This window comes from Trachypithecus francoisi, unplaced genomic scaffold, assembly GCF_009764315.1.
Source record: "Trachypithecus francoisi isolate TF-2019V2 unplaced genomic scaffold, Tfra_2.0 Lachesis_group2, whole genome shotgun sequence".
Classification (NCBI taxonomy): Eukaryota; Metazoa; Chordata; class Mammalia; order Primates; family Cercopithecidae; genus Trachypithecus; species Trachypithecus francoisi.
This window is the reverse complement of record NW_022681465.1, coordinates 173,056,746-173,075,751: the sequence shown is the minus strand read 5'-3', so window position 1 is coordinate 173,075,751 and position 19,006 is coordinate 173,056,746. Positions and strand designations below refer to the sequence as shown.

Genomic DNA, 19,006 nt, shown 5'->3' with positions numbered 1-19,006 from the left:
AAATGTAGAGATATGTTTGTAAACTGATGTTGATTTGGTATCTCTTTTGGCCTCCTTCCCAAATTAGTATTGGGCATTTGATTTTAATTTAGGTCAGTAATAATGCTCATTACTGCTTGAGAACTCTATGTGCATCAGGCAATATGTTACTTGCTTCACGTGGTTCTCTTTAAATCTTAATAGCAGTTCTGTGAATTTGATGATGTTATTCTCATCTTAAGAAGTGCAAAATTGATTGGCCAGGAGTGTTAAATAACTTGCACATCTACACAACCAGAAAGTGGCATAAAGAGACTGTGAACCAGGCCTTGGAGAGTTTGTCTATCTTCCACTTTTTTTGCCAGGTGCCTGGTATATTCAAGGCAGAGTGTTATTGTTACAGAGTATAAAAATAAAATCAAGAAGCTTACCAGATAGGGAGAGTAAGATAGATAAACAACCAAAGATCATATACGGACAGCTGTGATAGATACCAAAAGTGTTTACCAAGAAAGGTCAACCAAGGTGCAGCAGGGGCTAAAGGAAGAGGTTGAGATCATACATACCTAATTGGGGTCACCCAGGAAAAGCCTTCTTAGAAGTGGTGCACTTGAGGTGGATCTCATAGGACTGGCTGAATCTTACTTGGGGGAGTGGATAAGGAAAGATTTGTGGGTGGCAGTGACTGCCAAATGCCCAGGTAAATAAACAGGCTGCTAAAGAAACTATTAGATTGTATATATGCATGTATGTGTATGTGTATGTGTGTATTGTGTATGCCTGGATACACTCACACTTACATTCATTATGAAAACCTCATATAGTCTTCCAAAGCAAAAAACTAATGATTTTAAGTAGCAGTGTTGTCCAAACTGTGTTCTCTAGTTCTCCTGAGAACAGAAACACCTCTGAGCAATACGTATTATTAATAGACGTTCATGTTTATACAGGTAGGAATGAGGTGTTTTTTTAATTTTCTTTTTTTCAGGCATCTGCGAATGGGGCCTCTCCCTGTTTTTTTTAGTTGTTTTTTTTTTTTTTTGGTCTAAGTATCTGTTTCTTTTTTCTAGCATGTTGAAACGTTAGACTTCCTGTTTCTGCTTGATTTTGAATATACTCCTGTTTGCTTGTCACAGGTAATCTTGCATTTCTAGGTAGTTGTAGTTTACAGGAAGCAAGTGCAGGCAGCAACCAGTCCATCCCTGTTGTGAATGTGGAGACCTCTCTGGACTCACAATTAAAGGCTACATAGTGCATTCCACTACAAGTGACGAAACCTGGCTCCCAGAATAACAAGCAAGACAACTTTCAAAGTGACTGTTGACCAGTGCCTTCTGTGCGTTTATGTAGTAAACTTATGGTACATTTTTCAAAAGGATAGTATACATTATTTTGAATTATTCTTGAGAAGGACTGAGTCTCCCTGAAGGTGATGCAGGTGCCATAGTGTACACGTCAACAGGGTGGTTGCGTGCATTCCTCAAGTCTGTATGACTACCAAGATACTGTGAAGTTGTCCTTCTGATTGTATACGGGGAGAAAATGCTGAAACTAGGTGAGTTAAAACGGCCCTCAGAATATGTTTAGATGTAATGTCTTTGTTGAAATCTGATAAAATGTTCAGATGACTAACATGGTCTTGCTTTCTTCAAGGAAATAATGTTTGGTCGTGGCTTTAGAGCTACTGTGTTCAAAAAATCACTGTTTTGTTTTGCTGTGGCTCTGGGTTTGAGGAGCCTGTGTTAAGCTGAGGGAGGTATGAGTACTGTGGGTAGAAAAATGGCACTTGAAGTTTGCATGTAGCAGTTTCATTTGTAAAAGATAAAGGTTTGAAATGTTTCAGAGATGGGACTCTGAAAAGATTGGATGGCTTTTTCACCCAGAGTTTCTCTTTTACATTTTCCATGCATTTATTAACTGTAGGACACCTCTGGTTCCCAGTGGTCTGGCAGCAGTGGTAACACCGTGGGGCAACCCGTAAACACAAGGGTGTTTATTTCTATTATCTCATTGGATAATTGTTTGAATATTGCTGTTGCCATTTTCTCTAACAACCAAAAAAAAAAAAAAAAAAAACTTACCTTACATATAAAGCATTTTGTACTTTTAAAATAACACCCTAGGTTTGTTTTTAGCCATACTTAATACTCCACAAGTAGACTTAATTTTATTTTTAAAGTAAATTGAAAAAGTTATCAAGGATTGGAATAGAGTGTTTTAAATAGCCCTTAAAGTTATATTGGTATATATACACTTTTGTTCAAGTTAATGTATAATATTTGCTTAGGTTTACTTAAAATTGGTCTGCTCAACAGATTTTTTGGAGCTTAAGTTTAATACTAGGAAAAAACTAGAACTTGGAAGACATAGGTGGGTGTTGGTATATCTAGTCTTTTGGTCCATTATTGAACCCTTGGCAGCCAATAAATATTATTTCATAGAGTCCTGACTTCTCTTGTATGGAATGTGGTCACCTGCATATCATTTATAGTAAATGTACGTTCGTCTACTAGATGCCTAGAGCTGTGCATGTGATCCTGTCGTGTGTGTGTGTGTCTCTCTGTGTGTGTGTGTGTGTGTGTGTGTATACTCGAGAGTCTGAGGCAGGACAGTCGCTTGAACCCAGGAGGCGGAGATTTCAGCGAGCCAAGATTGTACCACTGCACTCCAGCCTGGCGACAGAGTGAGATTCTGTCTCAAAAAAAAAAAAAAATGGTTATGTGTCTGTGACTGTATGTCATTGCATATATACAGTTGAGATCAGAGCCAGCTTTGCTTGGGAGGGTTTTGTGGAAGAACTGAGTTTTGGGTAGAGTTCCAAAGGGAGGGTAGGTAGCATACTTTGGCAGAAAGACGTGTACATAAAGCTTCCAAGGCTGGAGTGATTCAGTCATAAGCATTCAAGGGTAAGCATGAACCATTTGAGAACCAACTGTAAATTAGTGGTTGAAAATAGCCAGGCTAGAAGTGAAGGGGAGGCAAGGTTGTGCACGCCGAGCTGAGAACCATAGCGACAGAGTGGTAGGTAGGAGCTGGTCTATTCTGTTCCTGGTAAATTTCACTCTTGGATATCAGCACATCCTGACCAGGTTGCCATCTAGTGGAACTGGCTGAATTGCCTGTGGGAGCATCACCACCTTTTCCCACTTCAGGATAAACTCTAGTGTGATATTTTGGCAATAGGGAAACTTACTTCTCTTTTACCTAGGGATTTTAAATGAGGAATGAGAGAGAGGAGGTGGGTGTAACCATGCTCTCCCCAGATGACATTAATTTAGTTTCTGGAAATGTGGAGCTGAATGCTAATATAAGGAATTTCTCATAGACAATGTCTGGAGTCCAGGGTGTGACTGCTGAGAGTGCCGGGTGTACATGTTCGTCAGCTTAAGGCATGGAGCGAGCAGGAAGCGGTGCTTGGGAGGTTCTGCAGTGCAGTGGAAGCATACCGCATCTGGCTCTGGGCCCTTTATGTTTCACCTGGGTGGGCTTGTTTTCGTCATGTGGTTACAGAGTCCATCCCAGTGGCAGAGAGAGCCCTCTGACCATAAGCACCACAGCCCACAGACCCCAGACTGAAGACACTGTAAGGGTCTGTAATCCTTCTGCCCTCCCTTCTAGCCATCCATGGACGTATCTATTCAGCAAATACTTCTTGAATTATGTCCCAGGCACCTTCCAGGTACTAAGGCAGTGAACAAAGCAGATAGAAATCTCTGCTCTTGGAGAGCTGATATTCTAGGTGGGGGCAATAAACATCAACAAAATAAATAAGTAAAATATATAGTAAGTGGAGAACCAAGTGCTAAGTAGAAAAAAGTATTTTCAAGCTGAAGAGGGAAATAGGGGTTGTTGCAGTGGGTGAGGGGGTAGAGGCAGGTAATTGTGGTTGCAATTGTGAATGAATCCTCACTGAGAATGTGATTGATATTAGATTCACCTGAGAAGTGTGAGGAAGCCAGATGTGAATATCCTGGGGGAAGAACTTTCCAGACAGAGGACAAGCGACCGCAAAGGCCCTGAGGTGAGAATGGGCCTGATGTGTTCCAGAAACAGTACAGAAGCTTAAGGGAGGGAGAGAGATGAGTCAGAGAGGTGGTGAGGGGCTAGATATTGGGGCCTTGTGGACAGTTGTAATGAATTTGACTTGCACTGGGCATGAGAGGAGAAACCATTTGATTTAGTCCAGTCTTCTCATTTACAAATGCAACGTAGGCCAAAGAAATCAAGGCAGGTATCCGTGATCATCCAGCCTCATGGTGCGAGAGCTGGGATAAAAACCTGCCTCCTGCCTCTGGCACTCTTCCGGCCACCCTGCCTGCCCTGGGGATACATAGCCACGTGCAGGTGCAGACTTCCAAGTGCAGTGGTCTGAGAGGAAGAAAAGTGCTGTGGGCTCCTCCAGCCCAGCTGTATTTCAACATGGTTCATCTTAGTTGTTCCCCTGCTGTGTCCCTATCTACCTAGAGAGGCCTCGTAGCGAACACAGAAAGGCTCAGACCTCTTATTTCAGAGGAATACTCTGCCGAATATTGCCTTCCTTTGTTTTGCTATGGAGATAAATCCTTCAGATTTTCCCAGTGTCCATTAGCTGTGCAGTCTCATAAGGCCTCCTGTATTTCTTATTTGCATTCATTTTTAAGCTATTTGGATATAATAAACATAAAATAAAATTTCTACAGTCCTAAGAAGTTTGGTCACCATTCTCAGTATTACCCCCTCACCCTGAAAGTTAGTAAGACTGAATATTAAATGTTATTTAAAATTAATTTGAAAACAGGATTAGTAGTTGAGGAGAGAATGTGAACGCGCCACCAAATACAGCTTAACCTGGACCATTTTGGCCCAATACTCATTGTCTTCTTGTTTTACTTTGAACAAGCTCAAGCCCTTTTCCCCCCTTCTATCTCCTTTAGATCTTATGACCGCTGTCCTCTGGACACAGGCCAAATCCTCTAATATCACTTTATGATGAAGGTCAGACCAGTGCTAAGTATAGAAGAAAATGACTCTGTGTTGTCATCTGCATTGTCTCCTCTTGTTTAATCGTCGCCTAGCCTGTATCCAGTGGACAAAGTGACTTGAAATAATTTGCTTGTGGAGAGAACTCATCCTGAATTCTCTTGTCTCATTCTTACCCTTCCTCTTATAGCAGAGCTCCCATTCTAGACTATATGAGATTTACCTGATCATCATATCTTGCACTCACATTTGTTTGTATAGCACTATTTCTTTTTTGCCAGCCAAAGTGATTTCATGTTTATCTGTATATGTTGTCTATAAATGAGCTTGATATCCCACCAGCTTGAGCCATTAGGGATAGTAAAATTGTCTGTCACTAGAACCTGAGGGCATAAAAGACCACAGAGGTCTTTTGGTTTCTATTTTTAGGAGAGTGGTGCTCCTCGGGGAGCTATCTGAGCTGGATTTGATGAGAAGCTAAGAATGAGTGCTTGCTGGAGGTAATTTCGTTATCAAAACTCAGGGTCATGTGCTTGGGAGTTAGCAGCCAGAAAAAAAATAAAAATAAAAAATGTCAAAGCTAATAGGACAGCAAAGCATATGCAGAAACGCAGATATGAATGGGGGACTGCCATGAGCAGTAGGCCATAAGAAAGCTTGACAAGAAGCATTTCTGCAGTTCCTGTTTACCATCTAAACTGGAGCATTACAGCATTTGCTGCATGTGGGAGATGGAGAAGGAGAGTGCTCAAAGTTGCCACAAAAAAAGCCTCATTAACACCCTAACGGATTTCCCCAGCTTCCAGAAAGTCTTTGTGTTGGAATTCAGCATCTCAGCTGTAAGACTGCCGAGTGGAAGTGCAGAAATGCGATTTGCTGTCTGTGGAGCCGCAAGTGGACTTTGAGCATATTCTAAGACAAAAATTTGGCCAGACCTTAATAGGCCAGGGCTTTCCACTGATTTGCCCCTCTCCTGCTAACTGCTGAATAATGTTCTTCCCCTTCACCACGTGTGCCCCTGAGCTCCTCACCACACCTTCAGCTCCTGGCAGAGATCCCGGAGCAAACCTGACCTCCTCATTCCTGGCTCCTTATTCCAGATTGGAATCTGGAGCTTTGACATACACACACCTTCTCGGCACCTTGTCCCACCCTACAAGTCTTGTCCTTTTTGCTCCTGTCAGGCAGGCAGCCACCCCCAATATGACAAAGATATTCTCACATGGGGTGTATCAGGAAGTGCCGTCAGGGAGGGTGGGGCAGCACCAAGCTGTGAGTCAGGGACTCAGTTCCTGCCTTACAGACCCCCTACCCCATCTGTGCCTCTGTGGTGTCTTAGCGTCCACCCACTTTTCCCCAGCCTTGGGACTCTGCTCTCTGTTATCACTGTCACCGGACAGGCCAGACATGGCCCTGCTGGAGAGGAGGCTTTCGGGCTATCCTCTGGCCTTTGTTGGACAGCAGGCTTGAGGACATGGGCAACAGCATTGATCAGCTGTGCATCCTTGGGCTCCTTCACCCACTGTCCTTCAGGTGTTGGGAATGTTGTAAAGCCAGCAGCAAGATTAGAAATTTTCATGCGCTATTCCTCCTTAGCTGTCCAGGATATTACATCCATTGTGGCTTTTACTGTACAAGAAAGAGAAACCCCAGGTTAGACTTGTTCATACGAAAGGTATTTTTTTGTTGGCTCACATAACTGGAACAAAGTTTTGATTTAGCAGGTCAGTGAAGTCAAGAACCTATTTTCTAGCTTGGGCAACATCGTGAGACTGAGACCCTCTATCTACAAAAAATAAAAAAGAATTAGCCTGGTATGGTGGCGTGTACCTGTAGTCTCAGCTACTCAAGAAGCTTAGGCGGGAGGATGTCTCGAGCCCAGGAATTCGAGGCTGCACTGAGCTATGATTGTGCCACTGCACTTCAGCCTGGACAATAGAGCCAGACCCTGTCTCTTAAAACAAAAGGCCCCATTTTTCTGCCTTCTCTGATTGAGCTTCATCCTAAATTGCCTTCTCTGATGTTGATAAAATTCTACAGCAATTCTAGACTTCATATCCACCATACACTGCCCAGAAGGAGAGAGAGAACTGGCTTCTTGTGGTCGTGTCAGAGAAGCAAGCGACTTTTTCCAGAAGCCCCAACAAATTTCTGATGTCTCAATGGCCAGTTTATTGACTATGGCATCTGCTGTGATGATTGGCTTAGGCTTGGGTTGCCTAAACCCTGTCCCTCTATGGCAAGGGGGTATGGGATTTCTGTGATTTATTTAAAATGGTCAGGATTGCTACCCAGGGAGAGAGAAATGGACATGATGTTGGGTCAGCCACGATGTCTACTACACAGGTCTCCTCTTATGGTGTTTTTTTGTTTGTTTGTTTTGTTTTGTTTTTTTACTGAGTTTCTCTAATTTGGTGACTGGCTGTGGTATGTAGTCAATGGGGCCCTGTGTATGGGATTGCCAACCCCTGATGACCAATGTCAGATGCTATCAGAGAGAGCAAGAACACAGATTTTGTGAACCATAGTAGCACTACAGATCACAAAGGGATTCTCAGAGGTCGATAAAGTGTCACCAGGGTACTAGTAGGTCTGGTAAGTTGAACAATGAGAATAAGAAGTGGAGAAAATTAATTATAGACAGCTCTTCAATCTATGGTAATTATATGCTCTGATAAAACACTGAAGTCCAATATAATTTTTGTTTAAAAATGGTTTAATAAGGCCATATGTTTCTGCAAAGAATGGCCTTAACATTTCATAGCTATGACTTTAATCACCATATTTGATTAATTATTTTATCTATTTTAATGGAAATAAATGGGCTGTGGATAATGTAAAGCTTTGGAAGCTACACACAAGTAAATGAAATGGGGCAATCAGTCATAGAGAGTTTCATTTAGTTTTCTCTAGATGAGTCCTCCAGGAGGATGGCTGTCTAGAGCAGGGGAAGGGGCTGGGGCAACATTCAGAAGGCTGGTGAAAACGAAAGTCACAGTGACACCAGAAAATACCACCTTGTGGTAAGTCAGTTGGAGCAGAAGAGGTAGCCGTTTTAGATGAAATCTGTGGCTGGAGTATAGGATTCCAGACTCCAGAGCATTGTCCCTAGCCAGCCAGTCTTCCCCAGCACATGAAATATATGGAAATACAAGCCAGAGCAGAGGAACCCTTTGTTACCAGGGGCCTTTCACCCAAACCCTAACAGGAACTTGAGTGAGCTAGACTGCCCATGTGGGTCATAGAAATTCGATTCAGGAACATTGAGCTAGGCTGCAGAGGACCACTGTGCCCGAAGGCATGCCCTGCTCCCAGGAGGCTGGTTGCAGAAAGGAGCCCTGAGCTCCTGAGGCCACCATGGAGGTCCTGGAGATTTAATTCTATTAATAGTTCCTCTTAAGGTACTCATCATATGAACTTGCTGGGGCTATTTTCTCATTTGTGAACAAGTTTGAGGAACGGGGAGATTGAATAAGACAACCTCAAAACCTTCCTTTGAGCATTAGCTTTCTGATTCTTGGGTTCTGGGCAGGGTGTGGCAGGAAATGTCATGGAGAGCTGACGTGGGGGTAGGAGTGTGGACTTTAGTCCTCCGTATCCGGACATATGAACAGACAAGTGATGGCACACGTTCTGTGGTATGTGCTGCAGATGTCTTAAATAGCCACCAAGTGGCTGGACTGGCTGAGTGGTGGTTTGAATTGCTCCAAGTTGAGTATTTTTAGTTGAATACCACAGATAGTGCATTTATGGCCTCAGTTCACCGAATAGAGGGATCGTTTCCTTTGCCAAGCCAGAACTGGATATTGGCTGCCAGACTTGTGTTCTGGGACATCCAGATGTCGGGGTACTGTAAACGTGGTGCACGTGAAGGAAACTCAGTGACTCCTGGCAGGTACTTCTGTTGTAAGGTGGTTTCAAAGCTGTAGACACATTTTCTTCAGGGCTGGTGAGCTTCACTGGTGTTTTTGGTCTCCTGCTTTTTTTTTTCTTTTTTAAGCTGATTACGGTGGTGTTGCACACTGTTGTGGTTTATTGTTTTTTAGTGATCCTGTTGCTCAATAACCTTCCAGTGCTCTGCTCTGAAACGGTTAGCACCAGAACTCCACATAAGCGAGAGGTCGATTATTTGTTTTTAATATTAGTCTATATAAGTCAATGGTCCCAAACTCAAATGTCCACAGGAACCAGGCAAGTAATATGAATGTGTAAATAGTGCCCTATGTGAAAAATCTCAGGTCGTGAGACCTGTGGTAAATTTAGAAACAACAGGTCTCATCTAAAGGCACTGAAGTTCAGTTGAAAAACTTAAACAGACAAACAACCTACATGAGCTAGATTCAGTCCCAAAGCTACCAGCTTACCATCCTTGGGCTATAGGCCAACTGACTTCGGCTATCACTGCTATGTTTGCTCAGTCTCAGAGATACTGTATTTATGGATGTGAGCCTTTTATAATTTCATTTATAGAATTGATTTCAGCTTTTACCTTAGATGAGAAGACTGGCTATCTCTGGGATAAGAGTGCCACCAAAATTTTCACCCACAGCTTGGAAGCACATCAAAAGAAATCATATCTTCATGGAAGTCATTTTTTTTTTGGTTCCTGGCCTTTAGAGGCAGAATCTGTTTAGAGAAGTAGAGATGGAAATCTGAATCAAAACAGTTCTGAGGATTTTAAATCATTTAAAAAATTTTGCATCACTGAAGATAAGGAACCCTAAGCATTTGAAACTCTCACTTCTGCTTTGCAAGTTGTCTACTGGGTATATTCAGTCTTCTTTGTCTTCTTGGTCTTAGGCAGGCATGGGGTTAGTGGCCAGGGCAGAATTGGGAATGGGACCAGTTTGTGTTCATTCTCCTCCCAACCCTTCTAACAACCTTAATTTCTGTATCTCTGTTTCCTATCTAGGGTGCCCTCTAGTCCTCATCTCTGAAGGGAAGGAACAAAGAAATGAGTGAATTCTTTACTCTTAGCTGTTAGTCATCCACCGGCTTTTCCTCCAAGGGATGTTTGTGTTTTTAAAAGAGCCTGCTGGTAGAACAGAAAATCAGAGTTTAACCGAAGGTATCACCCTTCTAATGAGAGTATTTCCTGTACTGCTAAGAGCATCATCTGGGCTTTGGTAGCCCCTCAGAGATAACACCTTGTGTTGTCCCCTTTAGGTTAGAGCTGCGGAACCAGCACCAGCCACTGAACATGAAGAAGGTTTTGACTTTATCTTTTTAAATTTGCATTATTCAAACTCATGTCAGAGTCCACACAAATTCTTGCACATGTGTTTTTGTAAGAGCTAGATGTCACCCTGCTTCCCTGTGTTTGGTATTGGCCAATGGGAGAGTTATGGGAATGTCATATTCCTTCCTCAAAGCCACTTAAAGCTGTGCTAGATTTGTGGGGGCTTTTTGTTAATGCTTTCTCCTCAGGGTACTCTTTCAACTTACTACCTTCAGGAAAACTTCTTGAATGAATAGTCCACCAGTGCTGTCTCTGCTTTCTCAACACCAGATCATTCTGCAACCTCTTGCAATTTGGCTGCTATCTCTAGTCATTTTACTAAGTTTTCTTTCTCGAAGAATCTCCAGTGGTCACTCAACCATCATAGCCATTGGTCTTCAGCCTTAACTTCTGACCAGTTATTCTCTACCTGGGGGCATTTTTCTTTCTTTTCTCCTTCTCTTCCCCTTGTTTGGCTGGTGGTCACTTCTTGCAGGAACCCTTCCTTCACGACTTCTTCCCTCAGGCCTGATTGAAGTACTTCTCCTGTGAGCTTTCATAACACCTCCTGCTTTTCCGCTACTAAACTTACTGTACTATATTTTAATTAGTATGTTATATGTTTCCTCTTCCAACCCCTTCCCCACCCTCACCCATGACTGGCTCTGGAGGGCAGATATCATGGCTGTTGTATCTACATCATTTACCTTGTACCTGTACATGGTAGGTGCTCAATAAATGTTTGTGAAATTAACAAATACATAAATAAAGATGACATCTGAACAGTGACATCTACAGGTTCCTCTAGAGTAGACGATGAATCCCTGGTTTCCTTCACAACCTTTGATTCTCCTTAGTTCCCATCGACCTCCAATTAGAAACTGTAGAGGGGACGTTACATGCTGTCAATAAAAAGTGACATCCGGCTCTGAGGAACAAGACAGTTGTCAGGAAATCCTGCCCATTCATATGCAGCCACTTCATTACCAGGCAGGGACTCTGCATTGCTTATGCTGAACAAGTAACCGCTACCCGTTCATACAATGTGTGAAGTGGATGAGTTTTAAGGATCCTGACCATCAGCAGAATGGGAAGCACATTGTTCAGAAGACCAGGCACGTGGGCTATAATGAATTGATCATCATTATGAAGGGAGAACTTGAATATCTGACTGACCACTATAGAGAAACATAGACTAACAGTTAGAGAAACTGATATAGTATTGTGTATATTCAAAATCATGTAGACAGTACTGAATTTTCTGGGTCATTTAAATAATTTTAAAAGTAGTTTTCACTATATGCGATTTTACTTTTCAGATTTTAGAATGCAAGGTCCCTTCCCTTACCTCTGAAAACCAGACTCTGTTATATTCAGGGAGTTACATCTATTCTGTCGATCTACCACGTATGGGGACAGGCTTTCTAGAGCATTTAAAAATAATGTGGAATCCTGATCACATGCATCTTATCTCTTGAAATTGGGCAGAAATTGTTAACTGGGTGTAAGGGCAATGAAAAAGCACAACTTTATTAGGCAGATTTAGTGAGCAAATGTAGGTTCATATGTATGTCATAAAACAGTGTGATTAACAACAGTCTTTTTTTAAAAGTATGTTCTATAGCTTTCGTGTAGTTAAGAGTAGATATTCTACGTAATCCGTTTTAGAAATATTTTCATTGAAGACTGTGGACTTTATAGCAGACCCAGTGCTCCCTGGAAGAGCTCTGGTTATATGAGAAACAGATCTGATAGAAGATGCTCAAGCTCGTCCCACATCAGTTACCCCGCTGAGACCTCAGGCTCAGATGTGTGAAGTGGAGCTCCTTGCCCTCCCCCTTGGCCACACCTGTTCCTCCACTGGACTTCCCCTTTTCTATTAATGTCTGCCTCCCTCTTTCCTCAAGTCAACCAAGCTCAGAGCTTCCCAATCAGGACTACCCTCTGACTTCCCTTACTTCTGTTATTGCCTGACCCCTTCTCTTTTTTTGCATGGGGTTTTGCTATGTTGCCCAGGCTGGTCTCAAACTCCAGGACTCAAGTGTTCCTCCCACCTCAGTCTCCCAAATGGCTGGGATTATAGGCATGAGCCACCACACCCAGCTTTATTTATTTATTTATTTTTGAGACGGAGTTTCACTCTTGTTGCCCAGGCTGGAGTGCAGTGGCGTGATCTCAGCTCATGGCAACCTCTGCCTCCCGGGTTCAAGCACTTCTCCTGCCTCAGCCTCCTGAGTAGCTGGGATTACAGACATGCGACACCACACCCAGCTAATTTTGTACTTTTAGTAGAGACGGTGTTTCACCATGTTGGCCAGGCTGGTCTCGAACTCCTGATCTCAGTGATCCACCCACCTTGGCCTCCCAAAGTGTTGAGATTACAGGCATGAGCCACCGTGCCCGGCCACCTGGCTCTTATTTCCTATTCTCTTGGGGCATATGGCAGATTTGCCTTGAAGTATAATTTTGTGCTGTTCAGAGACACCATAGTGTAGAGAATATATAGCGTGGAGTGAGGTCAGAAGACCCACAGTTACTCTCAGCTCACACTCAATCCTAGCTAGGTGACCATGGGCCAGCCACTTAATTTCTCTGAGGATCTGTATCCTTATCAGGAGCAAACAGAGTCAGTAATTCCCAAGATACCTTCCTTATAGGCTTGTTATGAGGGTCAGTGGCAACGTATGCAGCAGTACTTCATGAGCTAGAAAACACCGCTATGCTGATGCATAGTAAGAGTAACATTATATTATGTGCCTAGGATTGTACTTAGCACATAATAGGTGCTTGATCAATCATGCTTATTATTTCTAAGGATATTAAGATATATCTTAATATAAATGCATACATTGTTGGGTTCTATACTGGAATGCTGATTCAGAATTTGGGGCTATGGCCAAATAGTATACTTTTGTCTTTCTCTGATCCCATAACAACATATTAGGAACAACCAAGGTGCTGCCTTTTTACATTCAAAGATTAATTTCATCCATTAAAAAACAGGTGACAAAATTAATTACACATTGTGCAATGAGGGACCCAAACTGGCTTTAGAAAACACAGTATGTTGTAAATGAAAACAGTCTCTGAAGGGAAGCTCACCCCTAGGAGACTTGCTTAATAGAATGTTTATCGCCAGCATGTCTTTAGTAAAGAGGTGTCTGGAATTCCCATCTGGGATTTATTAGTCTAAATATTCAGGTGGTCCAGTGCAGGATGTTAGTTCTTAACCTAAAGGAAACAACGTTTCCAATCTCAGGACGGTGAAACTGCTACTCTTTTACAGTGGGCAGCCGCTGCTGGTGTCTTGCTTGCCCTGGAAATGCCATCAACTGAAATGGAATTTTGTTCAATCCATCTTATTAATGGTTCCTAAAGCAATTGTGATGGGGTTGATAGGTGGCCAGTAAGGTTGCCTCTGTAAAGATAAGCACAATCCATTAGTTAAGTCCTGGAGTCCACTGAACTTCTACCGGGGTTGTTTGCATTTGCTCGGCACTCTGTTGATGAGGATGTCCAAGGAAGTGCATCCATTCTGTGCACGTTGTAAAACAGAAGGTTTGCAGCTGTCAGATTTATTTTTTTTCTTGGCTCCTTTTCTGATAGAACTTTTGTAAACTTGATAGTTTTATAGATTGTCGAAAATGACTAACCTCGGTTCTGCAGATGCCATGCAAATTTTCTTGTCTTGTTTTCTTTCTTTGAAGATAGCAGATAGTTATGTACACAGTTTCTTGTAAGGTACTTTTTGGGAAAGAGGAAATTAAGATTATTCTTATATGCTATCATAATATTATGAAATGATTAAATGATTATTTTATTAGTTATATAGTGCTTTGAAAGTATCCAACATGCATTGTACGCTCTGGAAAGAACAAACAAATGCAGAGTATAGTCTTGTGTTTAAATAGCTTATGGAGCTGCCTCAGAAGACAACTAACATCAAGATTATCAACTTTAAGTATAGCACAAGTTCACTGTAGAAGTATAGGTCCACTGTGGGCTTCAATAGGCTTTTAAGAGGAGTTGGGACCTGAGTATGGCTTTGGGAGGGGTAAAAAGAGGATATAACAGCTGAAAAAATACACCAGCAGCAGCTGCCCCCACTGTGTGGCCACACAGGGTGTCATGATTCATCATAAGGTTGGTCTCAAGTAATTTCCAGTTAATGAAAACAAGTGTCAAAAATTTCTGAATGATTCCTTTTCAAACCACTCATTTATCTACGTGTGTGTGTGGGCGGGCGCACATTCATGATTTTGCCTCTAGTAGCATCATTCACACTCACTTGCGTTGCCGTTGCTTTCTTTGGGAGAGAGAAGTTGGTATTTCAGCTGTTGTATTAGTCTGTTTTGTTTTGCCAAAAAGAAAAACCTGAGTCTGGGTAATTTATAAAGAAAAGAGGTTTATTTGGCTTCTGATTCTGCAGGCTGTTCAAGCATGCCACCAGTAGTATCTGCTTAGCTTCTGTTGAGGCCTCAGGAAGTTTTTCCTCATGGCAGAGGTGAAGAAGGAGCAGAAGTGTCACACAGAGAGGGAGCAAGAGAGAGGGAAGGAGGTATCAGGCTCTTTTAAGGAACCAGCTCTCGCATGAACGAATAGAGCAAGAACTCACTCATTACCATGGGGAGGGCACCAAGCCACTCATTAAGGATCCACCTCCATAACCAAACACCTCCTATCAGGCCCCACCTCCATCACATTTCAACATGAGGCTTGGAAGGGACAAACATCCACACTGTAATAGCTGGCATCCTGGGAATGGGGCCTCACCCACAGCCTGTCCTATCGGTGTTGCCCTCATGGGTACAAGGACTGGGGCAGCCAATTGTTGTGTGGCAGGTATGAATTAACATATTTCTAGCCACAATGAGCATTTGAATTTTCAACCCATGGTCTTGTTTAAGGGAAACTAGCTTAAAATCTGTTAGGCAATGCTAACTAGAGATGATGACTTTACTGACTGCTGCAGGAATGGAGAGAAAAAAAGGCCAGTCATTTTGATGTGAGGATTAGAAATAAGGGGAGACAGAGCAGGATACATCAAAGATAATTGTAAGGTTTGTAGCCCCCAGTCCCTAAGTGAGAAAAACTTAATATTATAAAGAGAGATAATATTAAGTACGATTAATATTAAGGTCCCATCTGTGCCTTCAGGGATACCCCTAGATAGGGCGAGCCTAAGGAATCGTTCAAGCAAACAGTTCCTAATGGCAGCTGGAAACATGTAGGCTAGAGCAGAGCCTTCCAAATGTTCTTGGCTCATGCACCCTTAGTGGTCTCAGTAATTTAGTGGTCTTAGTAATTTTTTTCATGCTATTTCTAGAACAAAAGAAATACTTAGCAGTTTCATTTGTTAAGTGCTTAGTTCCAAACAACTTAGTATTTCTGTATTAATAACTTTGTAGTTGTGAAACATAATACATATATATTGAAATATTTAAAAATAATGTTTTTATGTTACTCTTCATTTCTTAATGGAATGTATATACCTGTTGGGCATTGCATATATTGGTCAGGGTCTAATGAGAATATAAAGTATACAATAATTTAAAGGAAAGTTTAAAGAAGTATTAGCTAGGAAAATAATATGACAGTTCCTCAAAAAATTAAAAATAGAATTACCATATGATTTAGCAGTTTTACTTCTGGGTATATACTCAAAAGAATTGAAAAGGCATCTCAAAGAGATATTTGTAAACCAATACCCAAAAGGCGGTAACAATCCAGTTATCCATCTACAGAAAAATGTATAAACAAAATGTGATATACACATACAATGGAATATCACCCAGCCTTAAAAAGGAAGGAAAGTCTGACCCGCTACCATATGGATGAACCTTGAGGATATTATGTTAAGTGAGATAAGCCATCACAAAAAGACAAATACTCTTTAATTCCACTTATGTAAGTTACCTGGAGTAGTCAAAATTATAGAGACAAAAAGTAGAATGGTGGTTGCCAGGAGCTGACAGGCGCAGAGAATGGCAAATTAGTCTTCAGTGGGTATAGAGTTTCAGTTTTGCAAGATGAAAAAAGTTCTAGTGATGGATAGTGGTGATGATTGTACAACAATGTGAATGTACTTAATGCTCCTGAACTGTGCATTTAAAATTATTAAGATGGTAAATTTTATACTGTATGTATTTTACCACAATTTTTTAAAAATACAAAAGAAAACAAACTGTTAAGAAAAAGAAAAATAGTTAACTATAATGGGAACTAGGTAATAGGAAGTAAAGAGAACTTTAGATAACAGAGGAATAGCAGACATAAGGAGCAGCCTCTACCTGTGCTCTGATAGAGCACCCAAACATATGCTTCTCTCCGCTCCAGACCCTGCTGGAGATGTCATGGCCTGCGGTGGCTCCCTGGCTGGCAGAGAAGTCACTGGGGTGCTGTACTTGCTAGAAATCTACCCTGTAAGATGCTGAGGAAAGCTATTCATGTGGAGGTCTTTCACTGGTTGCACTCTGCTGCAAAAGCAACCAAGAGGAATGTCAGTGGCAGCTGCTGGAGGCTGCAAGGTGCTGACCATCATGTTCAGCAGGAGCCGGTGACTGAAGAAGGTGTGAATGCTCTAGGAGCCATGCATGTTTGCAGCAGCGTGCAGAAAGAGTGTACCAGAATCAGGAAGTAAAACTGCTTCTTTCTGTAATGTCTCTACAGTACTCTCCACTGATGAAGCTCAGAATGGTACCAGCTAACAAAAGAAAAAATATGTCAAGGTCCCTTTTACGTCTTCACATAGTGGGTAATGAAGGGTGAATTTCATGCTGTGAGGCAGTAAACTTATTACAGTTCCTCAAACCTAGAAATTGGGTTGAATCCCAATACCCTAATTTCCTGTTCCGCATCACTTTTCAACTAATACTTGCCTTTAACACAGCAACTACCAACTACCTAGCTTTGCAAAGAAATGACATCATCAAAAGGAAAATAACACAATATAATGTTAAACTGTGAATTCGCTTGAAATAGTCATTCATGCAAGCATCTGAGAAATGTTGTGTATTGCTTTGTTTCCCTCAAAGACAAAACATCCTGCACACCTCTGTGACTTTGCTATAGTGCCCTGAGGTACACCGGCACATAATTTGGGGACCTCAGAGCTAAAATCGTATCTTTTTCAGCGACTCTTGACCACATCACTCTAACATGAGACTGTAAGATGCCAGTTTGGTTAAGAGTACGAGCAATGTGTAAAGTGAAAATTGTATGGGGTCAGTATTATTTTAAAAAAACTTCTTAGGAAGTTACCAGGTTGGAGACTGATATACCATCTCCTATTAAATATAAGATTTACTCCCACAGTTTCCTTAGCATTGAAACAGGTTGCTATTTCTTTAAGACCAGATACTAGAGTTAGCTTGTCTTTGAGGCATTTTGCTATGAAACAATACATGGCCTTAAACACAACATTCATCATCAGTGTGTGAGATGCTCACAGTGTAAAAGTCCATACAGAGACTAGAGGGAGAGAGGGAACAGCAAATTTCCAGCTCCTTCTCATGCTTACTCTGCAGCATAAAATCATTAGGGGGAATGGTAGCCAGCGTACCCATTTAGATCATTTCTTTGTCCGATGTGGGCTGACTGTATATCATTGAAATTGAGAAAATTAAATGGCATATGATGGGGCTTTGCTGAGTTCAGTAGTAAAATATCTGTTGAAACAGACCTCCGATTGAAAAGGTTAGTGAATTTTAGATCTTCTGTTTCTACTAGGAAATTTATGGACTTAATATTATCTTTTTTAGGTAGGCCAGCACATTGTTCAGGTGAGCAGTTTCTCAAAAAATGCATTCATTTTCATGATGCCTACAACTTTGTGAATCCAAACTAGTACATATTTCTGCAGCTCTTCTTTAAGGAGAGGCTGAGTAACTTAAATTTTGTAATCTGATCTATTCAAGAGGAAAAACTTCTGATGCATGCCTTTCACTGCTTACCTGCAAAAATAACCTCCCGTTTTCCCTGAAGTCCTGTTTGGATAAGTTCTGCTTCAGTTCACATTTTCACCACCTGCTGAGTTTTTCTGTTGAGTGTCAGCCTTGGCTACTCTCAACTGCAAGCCTATGTCAGCCTTTTCTGTCTCCTGAGCAGTCACCAGTTGGCACAATTGTTAATAGATTCTACCCATGTCAGAAACTCAATGCCAAAATCAAATTATGGCAACTAGAAGTGGGTTAGACTTCCAAATAGATCTCAGACCAGGAGTCTGTGGTCCAGATTCCACAAATGGAACACTACGTTTGTCTTCTTTGTGCATTTCACATTTCAAATTTTGTTCAGAAACTTAAATAAAGCTCTTAACTGTTCAAATGCAGTCAAGTAGGGCCCGTTACTCAATCTGTCTTGGCATTGTTTTCTGCCCCCTTGGAGTGAGCACACTGAGGAGAAAGATGATCACAGGGCATCTCGAGCAGAGCTTCTTGCTTCTGAATGCTCACGATCATCAATAGCAGATGCGTGGCAAGCACTGGAAAGTTGCATAACTGTCTCACGCTGAATTCAGCTGCATCAGCCAATGTGAGGGGTCTCCACTAGGTTGTTGAAAATAAAATTTAGTTAAAAACCTATGTTTATCTCGTCACAAAATTGTTTCCTTGCTGTAAGGAGTAAAGGCAGTGGTTAGAGTGGAAATCATTTGACAATGACTGCCCTTAGACTTGAATTTTAGTTTGGTATACAGAGGAACTTTCTAACGGTTAGGATGGATGTGGGGTTGTTTTTTAAGGAGGCTGTCTCTGGTAATGAAGTTTGTCAAGGCAATTCTGGGTGAATGTCTTGCCGGTGATGACAAGAGATTGCTTCATCAGCCAGGTAGAGGATTAAACAACCTCTGGC

The 19,006-nt window shown here is 41.7% G+C and overlaps 1 protein-coding gene across 2 annotated transcripts in view; it reads left to right on the top strand.

The window, feature by feature from the left end:
• TNFAIP8 (TNF alpha induced protein 8) overlaps positions 1–19,006 on the top strand; it is a 131,647-nt gene that overhangs the window by 60,576 nt on the left and 52,065 nt on the right. Inside the window, exon 1 of one of the 2 annotated variants that reach the window (XM_033181468.1) lies at positions 889–1,534. The exons of the other annotated variant lie outside the window; for it this stretch is intronic. Coding sequence (XP_033037359.1) covers positions 1,522–1,534 — 13 coding nt within the window. The 5' untranslated portion in view covers positions 889–1,521. Of the gene's footprint in view, positions 1–888; positions 1,535–19,006 lie in introns of those variants that run through there. 2 annotated transcript variants of the gene reach the window in all.